At 37.9% G+C, this 13608-nt stretch overlaps 1 protein-coding gene across 3 annotated transcripts in view; it reads right to left on the reverse strand.

The window, feature by feature from the left end:
* Nucleotides 1-13608, reverse strand: part of klhl5 (kelch-like family member 5) — a 75008-nt gene that overhangs the window by 15096 nt on the left and 46304 nt on the right. For all 3 annotated transcript variants that reach the window (XM_065254562.2, XM_065254561.2, XM_065254559.2), the window contains one exon: nucleotides 11011-11223. In XM_065254562.2, the coding sequence (XP_065110634.1) occupies nucleotides 11011-11223 (213 nt within the window). The remainder of the gene's footprint in view (nucleotides 1-11010; nucleotides 11224-13608) is intronic.

The following is a 13608-nucleotide window of genomic DNA, read 5'->3' on the forward strand; positions in this document are numbered from 1 at the left end:
ATATTACTATTATTAATACTGCATTTATTGTATTATATTGCAATATATACGCCACATTCCAATTTTACATGCATATGATATGATCCTTCCTGTTCACTTAATACGGCGCATCTTTTCGTGGTTAGAACAAAATTTTGTTACATAATGACATCCTAACCTAAACCCCAATTCTAACCCCATGGTTTAAAAATAGACAAAAACATGGAGAAACCTATATATTAAATTACATCCTAAAGCGAATCCCAAATTTAATCCCAAACCTAAGCGACATTGGTTTAAAAAAATTAAGAAACCAATTCATAAAAAGACACCAAAAGATGCGCCGTATTAAGTGAATGGGAAGGACTAGCAAATCATATGCACGCATATGCACATGCAGGGCACGTGCTATTTATATGCACTTCATGATAATGGGTTGCGATGTTATCAAATTACTGTATATATCAAAAACCACAGTATTTACATGGTACTCTATGGTATTTCAAAGAATATTGTGCATTACTTTTGCCTCTTTTCTACTGCGAGGTATGAATATGCTCGGCACGACGTGGCTTGGCTTGCATTACTTTGGCTCGGTTTGCATTTCCACTGCAGTTTACTACCGGTTTAAAATGGGAATGACTTGGAGGGCATGCACACCAAAGCTTTTACGCCAGCGAACAGCACATGTTTTCAATCGTTTCCAATGGAAGCTCTGCGTTTTTCAAAAAAGCCAGCAGCAAGCGATTTTTTACTGCACTGAAAACTGTCCGAGAGTTGAAAATATTCAACTTTAGGTGAAAAGCTCCACTCATCAATGTCAGTTCTCACAAGGCCGTCCAATCACAGTGAAGGAGGGGTGGGACATTACCACAGCAACCAACTGGCTCACAGCTGAAGTACCACAGCTACCAAAGCGCTCAGCTGAAGAAAGCTGACACTCAGCTGAAAAACAGCTGGGATTCGGCATCCTCCGCATTTTTAGCCGTGTTTAAAAGTTTTGGTGTGCACGACCCCTTATCGTTATAGTTTTAACGTCTCTACTGCCGTCACATCATTATAATACAACGCAATACAAATAAATGTGCAACACAAGAACAATTGAGCATATGGATGAAATGGTGTTCTTGAAGGTCCCTTTCTTTCTGTGTTTTTGAAGCTTTGATTGTGTTTACCGTGCGCAATATAACATGTGTTCATGTTTCACATGTACAAAAAACGCGGTATTTTTCAAGCAAAATTATCTGTATACCGCTGTATTCAGTGTCATCAAAACGGGCTGATGTCTTCCTTGTTCTATGAAGTCCCTCCTTCAGAAATACGTAACGACTTGTTTAGTGTGTTGTGATTCGACAGCAGCTTAGCTTGCCGTTAGCTTAGCTGGGGACTGACATATTCCTGTGGGCGGAGTTTAGTCAAAAACTGTTTTACTGACGTCATTAAAGCAGGAAGCAGAGGACTGTAGTCCAAACTGGCCGCTTGCTGTAGGCTTTGAAAGGCTTTGAAAGGCCTTATAATTTTACAGTTATTATTCATGCTATTATAGCAACATTACACATTAACTTTCGCCACCAGCGTTTTTTTTTTTTAAAGTTGCCAGCCAGCGCCAGCGTTCTGCCTTCCAGAAAATGTTCTTCTTTAAATATATAAACATACAATATACCAAATGAAAGAACAGACCCTCTGCTTTCAAACAAAAAAACTGTTTCATCCTGCCTTCAGTAGTTCTTTTGTAATCAGCTTTTGAATATGGGTAGTTTTCTGCAAAAACACCACATTTTGAGCAAAAAGCAGAGATAATTCCATTTTTGTGACAGACTTTTCATAGAGATCCCATTCAGAGCGATCTTTAAAACAGACACGAACATGAAGCCGCTTGCCATAGGGCAATACTTCCGGGTTTAAAAAGTTGCGGAAGGGTGCCACCTGGTGGATTATAGCGGTATTGCGGAAAGCCGGAAATACTCGTCATTGGCGGGGAAGCGTTTTCTCTTGATTGACGAGATATCTCGTCAATGGCGGCGAAAGACTTAACTAGGGTTTAAAAAATGGGATAAGGAAGAACGTGACCTTTAATTCTCGCCAAGTGGATGTTTTTCAATGGCAAGGGGGCATGTGCACACGTGTTTAAACGCACCTGAAAACAGCAGGCAGATGCCAACCTGGGGGCAATTGGTAGCGTTTTTTCATCTGGGTGCTTTGGTTGCTATGATACTTCTGTCCTGTTTATCAATCATTGTACAATGCGCCGGTTGGTTGTTGTAGTATTTGTCCCGCCCCTCCTCCACTGTGATTGGACGGCCAAGTGAAAAGTGACATTAACGAGCTGAGCGTTTTACCCAAATATGAAAATTTTTCAACCCTGAGCATGGAAAAACACATGCTTCCATTGGAAACCATTGCAAACATAAACCGGCCTATATGGTCTATATGCCCCCTAAAGGATGTTTTGTAACTTGTACAACAAAGATGATAATGATGACATCACTCGTTGTTTGTTCAATGTCCCACAAGGCTAAGCTAACCTTGCATTTAGCGATGTCGCTGGAAGTGACGAGTCTCACAATCAGTGAACTACAGTGTTTACACGTTATGTTTCAATATCAGTATGGCTGGAACCTCAATTGAGGTGGTACAAAAACAAGTCACTATGAAAAACCACCCGTACCGAGTAGTACTATGCAATTGTAAAGCGGCATTTGACAGGTCAAAGACTATTATCCATATCTAAAAAAAAAATGATATAAGGGACTGAACATTTAAAAAAATATTCAAAAAAAATATTCAACGTTAAGAAACATAATAAACAATGTCTGATTTCACTATGAATTAATGATGAGTTAGCAATTCTCAATTTCTCATCTTTCATCCACCTTTTGAATTCCTGATGTGTTCACTTAAAAAAAAAAACTTTGAATGAAATTGAAATACTTTTTAAAAACATTTTCGGCTGTGTCTGAGAATACTATAGATTTCCCATAACCGTACTTCTTCTCTGACAGGACATCTTAAAAATTCATAGCCGCAAGAGCTACAGAATTACAACAGGCTCCAAATCAAACCTTTCACTTTGACCACTTAAAGATACGCTTTGATAACCTGACAGTGTTGAATGTATCTCAGCTTCTCAGGAGAAGACTCGGGGGACTAAAACAAGCGTCTGGTGAAACATCTAACAAAAGGTCCTACCTACATCCTACCTAAATTCTTTTTTAAAAGAGGGATTCCCAGTGAGGGGGTGCAAGTATCCCCCTGGACCTCAAAAAAAAAAACAATGTAGAGATTCTTATATAGGTTACAGCTCTTGAGTAAAAGCTTTAAAGAAGCTGGAACAACGATACACACACACACACACACACACACAACCCATTTCCTGCTAGGAGTACAGCTCCAAATCATTACCACCTCATACATAAACATCACATAGTGCATTTGTTATTTTTCCTCCTTTCCTGTGACGTTTTCCCATAATGACACCTCTTTACAAGCATTCTCCTTGTACATTGTTCCTCTCATCTGCCTTGTTTATCTTCTTCCTCGGCTGGCTGCTTAAAGGAGAGGATTTTAATTAGAAGGGTGGCGTAGACAGTTACGGTAATGACAGTGAAATGAATTCTGCTACAGAGCAGATAGCCCCATAAAGACGCTCTTTAGTAGGGGTGGCGGGTACGATCAAATCTTAAAAAAGAAAAAAAATATTCGTCAAGATAACAACAACAAATCAGTAAGACTAGCAACACCGCAAAATCGATTGCATCACATTATGTAATGAATGAACTGAATGAATTGACTCAAAATTATGCATTACAAGCATTATGTGGATGAGTCATGCATTCGAACATCAGCTGCATTTGTGATCAATACACCGAGATCTTGCACTGTAAGATCCGATGTATTTTACTAGGTGGCTTATTCATATTAGACCACATTCATACATTTTTGTACGATTTGCTTTAGCCCCCTGTGGTGTTGGGGTTAGTGGTGGGGTTTCGCTGTTGTTTTTTTAATGATTAACTTTGTACCAATTAATACGAATTAGCCAACTCGTAAAATATGTAAAAATTCTTGTGAGATCAGGTTGACAAGAGCACATGTACCACTCAAACATCATGCATTTCTATGCAAATCTGCAAAAATATGCATATGCATGCATGCAGATGCCCGCAGATGCCCACGCAACAATCAGGATGATACATTTTCCATCAGCATTTGCATTGCTTGGTGCTGCTTGAGATATGAAATACCGTGCTTGTGTCTGTGTGTGCACCAGTAGTCAAGAACCATCTTACTGAATCCATAATCACATCCATCACAGCGTTAGGGAAAGAGTTAGAGCTCCAATATTCCCCCACACATACAACGCCACCTCCTTCTCACTCTCCATCCATCACCCCATTCCTCCTTATCTCCACCCCCCTTTTCTCTTTCTTCTCTCTGTGCTAAAACAAAAGCTAATGATTTTCTTCTCTCACAAAGAGCCTATGTCACATGCAGCGAACAAATACATCTGTCATAAGCTCCTATCGATCATGTCCGCTCAACGCGCAAACTGAAAAAAAGACGATGGAAAGAAATTAATGTTCCGGAGTTGAGCCGGCCGGACTGCGCCTAGGAAAGCAAGCTTTTACTCAGTGAAGAGAGCAGAACAACCGATTTACATTTAGATGGAACTGGACAAACTCTAGTAGCTAGGAATGAGAAAACGTTCACCTGGAATTATTTTCCCTCTCTCTCTTTCACCTAAGTGAGAGAGAGAGAGAGAGAGATAAAGGTAGAAAGGGGCAGTTCATAAGAATTTATCATGCATTGAAATGAAAATGTGCAAAATGAAATGAAAGCACTCTCAGTTCACGACAATAACGAATTCTGATTTATTTACCAAAACCTGTTATAACAATGGCATATGATCAGAACAGATGGACGTGGTCTGTGGAGGTCGTTTCTGGTATTTTTAGGATGTATAAGCCAAAAGAAACTTTCAATGGAGTGTGTGTCTGTGTGAAAGATGTTAAGAATATAATAAGAGAAGACAAGCCACAACAACATCTTATCACACTCACCACCAGGCTCCAAACACATCCCATCACCGAGTACAAAGTCACATAGCCTATAGCAGAAAAAGCATTGACCTTCACACACACATATAAACTAGACTGCAGCAGGAAACCTCAAACTCTACATGGAGCTCTATACACGTACATGAGCTATACAAGCTTGAAATTTAGTATAAATGCATTTCGAAATCAGAATTGTATGTAATTGCAAGGCCAATAGCTTGAAAAGAACCATGCTGTGCAAATTTGTAACAATTAGTTAAACTGTTAACACTTTTATAGCTAGCTAATAATGAACTGGCTATTGGAACTGATATTTTAATGTTCAACCCTGTCTCCCTTGAGTAATTAGGTTTTTATGGCCACAGCAACGCAGATGCACATGTTAAGAACGTCATAAAATGGTTTAAAATGGATTGCGTTAGATCATATCAAAGGTCTTGTTCATGTTTTAAGCCAAAAGCCTTCAGTTTACACTATAGCCTAGTGATATTAAGGGGACGGAAAGTCTTGTTTTAGAGAGCATTAATTGGACAAACGTTCAATGTGTTTGGACAATTTTGGCAGTAGTTTTTACAAATTTACAAGAATAAATTATGATAACCACTAGAGGTGTGATAAGACACTTATGAAAAGAGACGTGAGATTGGGTTCACAAGAACCAAACAAGATTTTTATACTTTTTAAGAAATCCTCAATGATAAAATATATGAATGCTAAACTTAAATGACAAAATAAAGCAATAAACCCCAAGAAGCAGTGGGTTACCAATGCATTTTATAACAACTAAGGGGCGTTGTTAGGCACGACGCGAAGCGTCATTTGGTCATTAAATGAAAGAGTAGAATCAATGAGAACACCAAGATTGCGAACAGTCGTAGAAGGTATTATTAAAGCAACACCAAAGAGTTTTGGCTCTTTGCTCCCCCTACAGGTTAGAAGCGTAATTGTCCATTACCCACTGTCATAAATACTGAGGCATAGCTGGCTCTGATTGGATTGTAGGTCTGCCGTAAAGCAAGTTTTTGTAGTATTCACTCGGACTACAGGACCACTACCCGACGTTTGGAAACTTCTTTAGTGCGGTTTTGGCCGATAGAGGGCTGCAAAGCGAATGTGAAAGTGCTGTTCACCCTGTTTAGAGTGGATGAACGACTGAAACTGTTTTGGAAGCGTTATTTTAAGGTAAACAAAACTCTTTGGTGTTGCTTTAAGACACCATCCAAATCTATCTGCTGACCGGAGAACCTAGAGACAACTGATTTAGAGCCAATCAGTATAATTTCAGTTTTATCAGAGTTAAATTTAAGGTAATTTCCTGCAAGCCAATGCTTGAGTTCCTTAATGCAGGTTGTTAATGCAGGTGGTGGAAACACTGAGGTGGGAGCTATGCTGAAATAAAACTAAATGTCATCAGCATAGCAGTGAAAGTTAAACCCATATTGTTTGATAATTTGTCCAATTGGTAACATGTAAGTGGTGAAGACAAGAGGGCCCAAAACAGAGCCTTGAGGTACACCAGAACAGATAGATCTGGTGGATGACTTGTGCTTCTGGTATACAACAAATTGTTGCCTCCCTGATAGGTAAGAGGAAAACCAGTCAAGGCTGTGCCAATAATCCCAATTGCTGTAAGCTGCTACAGGAGTATCTCGTGATTTACAGTGTCAAAAGCTGAGCTGAGGTCTAATAGAAGGAGAGTGCTGAGAGAACCAGGTGTTGGAAGCTATATATATATAGCTACTGAATAAACGTATTAATTGATACATTGATTAATGCAGATCAACGATTAATACAATTAATACCAGCATATTTGTCCAATTCTTTACAACAGATATCGAAACAGCCACTGTAATTCCTGAGCAAGGACATGCAGATATTAAATCATGTAAACTGCTGAGACACTTACAGGGTACCCCCAGGATTGTCAAACGTAAATTCAAGGCTTTTTAAGACCTTTTTAATACCACTTCAAATGAAATTTAATACCTACATCGCACCCATTCGGGTAGAATAAATCATTTTAAATAACGTAATATAGCTCAAATAATTACTATTTACAAGTGTTTGAACATTCATGACAACATGCCTCTGAAAGGCTGAGTCCAAGGCCCAAACGGCCTTACCCTTATCTTTACCCAACAATCAAAACTAACAATCAAATAGATTTAATAGATTTAAATGTACATTTATTGTAAATTTGAAAATCCCTAAATCAGGGATGGGCAACTGGAGGGCCAGGGGCCACATGTGGCCCTCTTGTGCAGCCCGCCACGTTTTAATATGACCATTATGTCGGATAAGGTAATTTATGTTAAAACAATAGCCTTGTTTGATCCATGAAATAAGCTGCAAATCAAACAATAACACCAATTTTAAGGTATTAATTTTTTTGCTGTTTAATATAGTTAAGATAATAACAACATCTAATACCACTCATCAGTAATGCTCCGAACCAGAATAATACTGACAAACAAAATTAACCATATTATGGCAAATGAAACAAAAACCCCTCAAACACAACAACAAATTAAAATGTAATGCTATTTTGACCCTAAAAAGACAAGAGATCTGTTCACTGCACCAAACAAAAAACTGGACACAAGCTCATACAGTCGTGGCCAAAAATATTAGCACCCTTGGTAAATATGATCAAATAAGGCTGTAAAAAATTAATCTGCATTGTTAATCCTTTTGATTTTTTATTTAAAAAATTCACAAAAATTTGTCCTTTCATTGGATAATAGGAATTTAAAATGGAGGGGAAATATCATTATGAAATCAATGTTTTTCTCAAATACTCGTTGGACACAATTATTAGCACCCCTAGAAATTCTTATTGGTAAAATATGTCTGAAGTATATTTCCATTCATTTTCAGAATTTTCAGAACTCCAGCATGATTGTAAACACAAAATCATTCAGCTCTGGCTTCTGTTTCACAAAAATATAAAGAGGAGGGGAAACAAAGCCTAAATTCCCTTAATCATCCATCACAATGAGAAAAACCAAAGAATATATTTCTGATGTGCAGCAAAAGATAATTGATCTTCACAAATTGGTGAAGTGGCTTTAAGAAAAGAGCTAGAGCAGTGAAAATGAGCATTTCCATCATCAGGGCAATAATTAAGAATTTCCAACCATCAGAAAATGTTACAAAACTGCCTGAAAGAGAACCTATGCCTATATGGTCCTAATGTGCGGTGAGAAGGAGAGTTTGAGTAGCTAAAGACTCTCCTAGGGTCACAGCTGAAGAATTGCAGAAAATTGTTGAGCCTCTGGTTCAGAAAACCTTTTAAAAAATTGTCAAACAGAACCTACATCAACACATGTTGTTTGGGAGGGTTACAAGAAAAATTCTCCTAGCTCATTCAAAAACAAACTAAAGCATATTCAGTTATCAGTCATGACTGGAACTTTAAATGGGAATGGCTTCTATGGTCAGATGAAACAAAAAAATGAGCTTTTAGCAGCAAACACTCAAGATGGGTTTGGTAAACACAGAGAAAAAAAGTACCCCATGTGTACAATGAAATATACTGCTGTGTTTTTGATGTTGTGGGCCTATATTTCTGCTGGAGGTTCTGGACATCTTGTTAAAATACATGGCATCATGGATTCTATCAAATACCAACAGATAAAAAATCCGTAAGTGACTGACTCTGTTAGAATTCTTATAATGGGCCATGTTTGGATCCTCTAAGTGTACAATAACCAAAACACAAACCTCAAAAACAACACAAAAATGGGTCACTGAGCTCAAAACCAAGCTTCTGCTAAAGCCATTCCACTCTTCTGACCTGAACCCCACAGAAAATGAGAGGAGTGAACTGAAGAGGAGAAGCAACAACATGTAGCTGGGAATCTAAAAGGTCTGGAGTGATTCTGGATGAAGGAATGGTCTCTGATCTCTTGTTAGGTGATTTCTTACCTCATCAGGCATTAAAGGAGAAAATTTAGACCTGTTAAACTGGCAAATGGAGGTTTTAAAAAGTATTGAATAAAAGGGTGCTAATAATTTTGGACAATGTGTATTAGAGAAAAACATTTATTTCATAATCATATTTCCCCCCATTTTAAATTCTTATTATCCAATAAAAGAATACATTTTTGTGAATTTTTTTAATGAAAAATCAAAAGGATTAACAATGCAGATGAATTTTCACAGCCTTATTTGATCATATTTACCAAGGGTGCTAATATTTTTGGCCACAACTGTATATAGATATATTTCTGTCAATCTTTTCTGTTAATCTTTATACAGGACCATACTAAAGTTTTCTAATGCTAATTTAGTGTGATGTAAATATGTAGCCTATAGTATATATTGCAAGATGATATTATCTAATTAAACAGTAAACAAAATATATAATAGCTTTCAAATTTGCGTTATTGTTGCAGCTTATTATTGAATGGATCACACAAGACTATTGTTTAACATATAAATGACCTTCTACGACATAATGATCATATTAAAACGTGTATTCTCTACCTAGATTTACTAGAGACGGATTGTGGAACAGAAGATTGTGTGTGTCACTGATTAAATCAAACAACCGATCACAGGTGCTTGGACACCCGTCATTGTCCTGCCCCCACCGTCCCAAAGTCAACTTGATCGAGCAAGTGCGTGTTGTGTTACTGCGAGCACATAGAGAGAGTCGAACGAGTGCTCATCCCACCCTTTACTTTATCATCCCAGCCTTTTTACTTAACTTTTTACTTTGCTCGCGTGACTGCATTTGTGCGCTTTGACCAGAGGTGCGCTCTTGGGAGGACGTTTTTCAGCGCGCGAATAGTGTTCTGTGAACACGCGAGAATGCTTTCCCGCGCGCGAATAGTGTTCTGCGCGCTCGCTAAGATGCTGTTCCAAACATGGATAGTGTTCTGCGCTCGTATCTATCACTCGCGCGTGGTTTTCGTGCACGTGAGTTTTGTGTCTGAATTAACAGCATATAAATCTATTGATCATTTGAAAAATTAAGACCTCCTTGAAAAATTCAAGACTTTGAGGTGAAATTCAATACCTTTTAAGGCCTTAATATGGGAAAATGAAATTCAATGCTTTTTCAAGACTTTTAAGACTCCGCGGGTACCCTGCACTTAACATGTGAATAATTAACAGATAAACACAACCAGTCTCAGACTTTATATGAGTTCCCAAACTAACATTATTGGAAACCCAAATAAAAAAGGGCACGCATTAAAAGACTGAATATAATGCAAGCACTGTAAAAGGTCATTACAAACTCAACTTTATGCTGATATCACAAGACAGCATTTCACCTCAATACTGTAAATTTTTATCTCACAACATCTCGTCGCACGAGATCTCATCACACCCCTAGTAACCACACAGTTGACTGTATCCATTAACTCTTCCATAGTAGGTAAAAACAAATGCTGTGGAAATCACTGTGTACAATCAACTGGGTGCTTAATAGAACTGTGGCAGGTTCCTCAAGATGTTTAACAAACTACGTTGAAAACTGTTTCAAGTGTATCAATGAGAATTGAGAGGTGTTATTATAAAGAAAAGGAGTTCACTGTATATCTATGATAAGTCCAAGTTAATTCAAGTTAATTGACAAAAAATATTCATGACATGTTTGAACAGTGTTGTATATAAAAATGTGAGTTTTGACAATGAAGTTTGAGATTTCAGCCTTTCGCATTCAAGTAGATAGGAGCTCTATTTGCATGACTAGAAATAGCAGCCTGGGGGCGGCACCAAGATGACCGCAGAGAACTTGATTTGGACTTTGGAAAAAGTCGAAGGCTATTCAGCATTCAGCGAGTGAAAAAAATACTAAATGCCTACTGAATTAACACATTAATTGATACATTGATTAATGCAGATAAATTTGTGATGTAGATTTATGGCTGTTCAATCAGGTACAAGCACAGAAGAATAAAAGGCATACTGTACTGTATTACTGGCTGACTTAGTGATGGACAGGGCTGGAAACCCGACAGACCTGTGGTTTAAGCAGAGGTAGGCGGATGTGAGCAAGGAGGTCTGGTAGTTGTGATTGACGGTTGGGTGCATCATGTCGGACCCAGCTAAGCAGGGCCGTTACCACGGTTTCCTCTTCTGGAACGTTCATGTCATCGGAGGCTAACAGCTTCTGTACCTCACATGCCGGCAGGAGGAGAAACTCCTGATGCCTCATGACCTCCATAAAGTGCTCCTATAGAGACAGAGAGAGAGAGAGGTTAATAGGAAACAGGATGTGGTCGTAACATTAACATTCATTGTACTGCAAAGCATCAGACTTTATGTGCATGCGTGTGTGTGTGTGTGTGTGTGCGTGTGTGTGTGTGTGTGTATGTATTTGCTTTTTGGCAATTACAGCAAAGCCCCTGCAATCCAAATAAATAGATGTGGGGTACAAAGTGGACAAGCAAGGGCAGCAGACATCATCACATTGTTGGGAGAGGGATGGCAGGAAGAGGTGAAATAAAAAGCAAGGCAAGAAAAGACAGATAGGAAACAGAAGCCGTGACGGAAAATCAGGCAAGTTTTCAACACAGTCTCCATGACAACCCCCCTGTTGAGAACTGTGGGCGGGCTATTATGGGTTATATTTTCTTGAATGAGTTTCCCTCAGGAACACTGGAACATCAAACACAGAGCGGAAAATGTCCAAAGAGGAACAGTAGCATGTCCAATTAAACACATTCCCCATTTTCGGGAAACTTTCCTGCTGTAAAAACCAGGCTTAATAAATGCAAAGGGGTGCATTCATGTCACGATACCTATCGTGGTATTTTAACCAAAATAAAAATTATTTTTATTTCAGAAATGGTGTAAATTATATATACTATTGATTAAAATGCTAAATTTTATATAAACTTGGGGTGGTGTCTACTTAAAAGGGACAGAGAATGAAAATACGTTTTTACCTTGTTTTAGTTTACTTTCTTTTGAGTGGCAGCAAAGGCAGCCAATCAGCGTCAAGTGCTTGCATTTCATATTGATGTTGCCAGTTAAGCCCAAAGGGATGCCAAATAGGTGCAAAACCACGCGTTTAAAAACCCCCCACCCTATCTAAGGCATTACAGACCCAACCAAAATGTTGTTGTCTACATGTCACATCACAGAACAAGGATAAATACCCCGTTCAATCATTCTATGTCACCTTTAAATAGAATTGAACTTGAATACAGGGCAACGGTGACACCCATATAAAAATAATCATTATTCTGATGCTGAAAATACTGCTTTTACTTTTTCACACTCTACAATTAAATAACGTAGACCTTTTTTACTGGTAAAATCAGACGTTTGGAATTATCAGGACCCACAAATATTTACCCATTGCATTATTATGCATTACATTTTATCGTTATAATTACAGTAGTTTGATGTAGTACTGTCTCTGAACGTGTAAACATTTTCTCACACAGTGTTTCTAATGCAGCCATTAGTTAGGCTGTGCCTACAAAGGCTGTGCCGGTGCTCACTGTCTTCTTTCTCCGGCTAATGCAATTAAGTACATGATGAGAATACATTATCTAAAATGCTTTGACAATTCATATTGCTTAAAATAAATGCGATATAGTGATTTAAATTATGTAAGCGCTTTTACCTTGAGTAGCGCCCCTTTAAAATGACGTTCGCTCTTTTAGTGTGCGCTCCAGCTTCAGATGAGCTCAGAAATTCCCAAACTTCTCAATTCCCCAAATTCGGTGTGCATTTTCTCACTCTCATGTTGTTCTTGTGCGTCGTCTAGCATTAATTTAAATGCCGGTGTTACCTCTCCTCATAAAGCCCTCCCTCCAAGAGACACAATAATAATTGTTTACATTTTAATCCTTTAATTTTTCATATTATAAAAAGGATTGTGTTCTGTTGTGCATCTCTTTTAAAATGTTTTTTTTTAAATGCCACCCCACTGATTCAGATGAGAAACATTTTAAGTAATGTTTTAAAAAAAAAAATCATGGCGCTGTCCAGGTGCTGAAACGACTCTGCGCACATTTGTAAATTCTTTATTTCCTCCTACAAATAAAGTATTTTTAGAGTACAAATCTTTTCTTACATACTTGTAAATAATTTTTTGATGATGTTGGATTTACAGCATTTAAAAGCCTGCTATTATTACTTACATGACTAAAAAAACACGGCTTTTAAAGGTTATAATCCAAAAAATAACAATTTCAGTGAAAGTGAAAACAACACAATTATTTAACATTAATCTTAAACTAGGGGTCTTCTTCATCCGCTTAGCTTTTCAGTATACAAAGCCGTGCGCTTTAGACCATGCGCTTAGATCGTTAAAATAGGGAGCTTGGATTTATCTTATACAGTAGATTTGCGACAACATGAGTACATGATGACACTATTTGCATTTCTGAGTGAATTATACCTTATATATACAGTAAGCTCCGTGTTTGATAACACTAACTCTATATCACAAATTATATCGATGCAGTTTTATATTTTAAATCTCGATACAACATGTATGGTCGTTACAACCAAAATGCACATCCACCGACACAGAGATGGACGCAGGCACCTATAGAAACTGCTCATATGGGCACAATATTGAAAGCTGGAGTCGGTCCAGTAT

The sequence above is a fragment of the Paramisgurnus dabryanus genome, chromosome 4 (genome assembly GCF_030506205.2).
Source record: "Paramisgurnus dabryanus chromosome 4, PD_genome_1.1, whole genome shotgun sequence".
Taxonomy (NCBI): Eukaryota; Metazoa; Chordata; class Actinopteri; order Cypriniformes; family Cobitidae; genus Paramisgurnus; species Paramisgurnus dabryanus.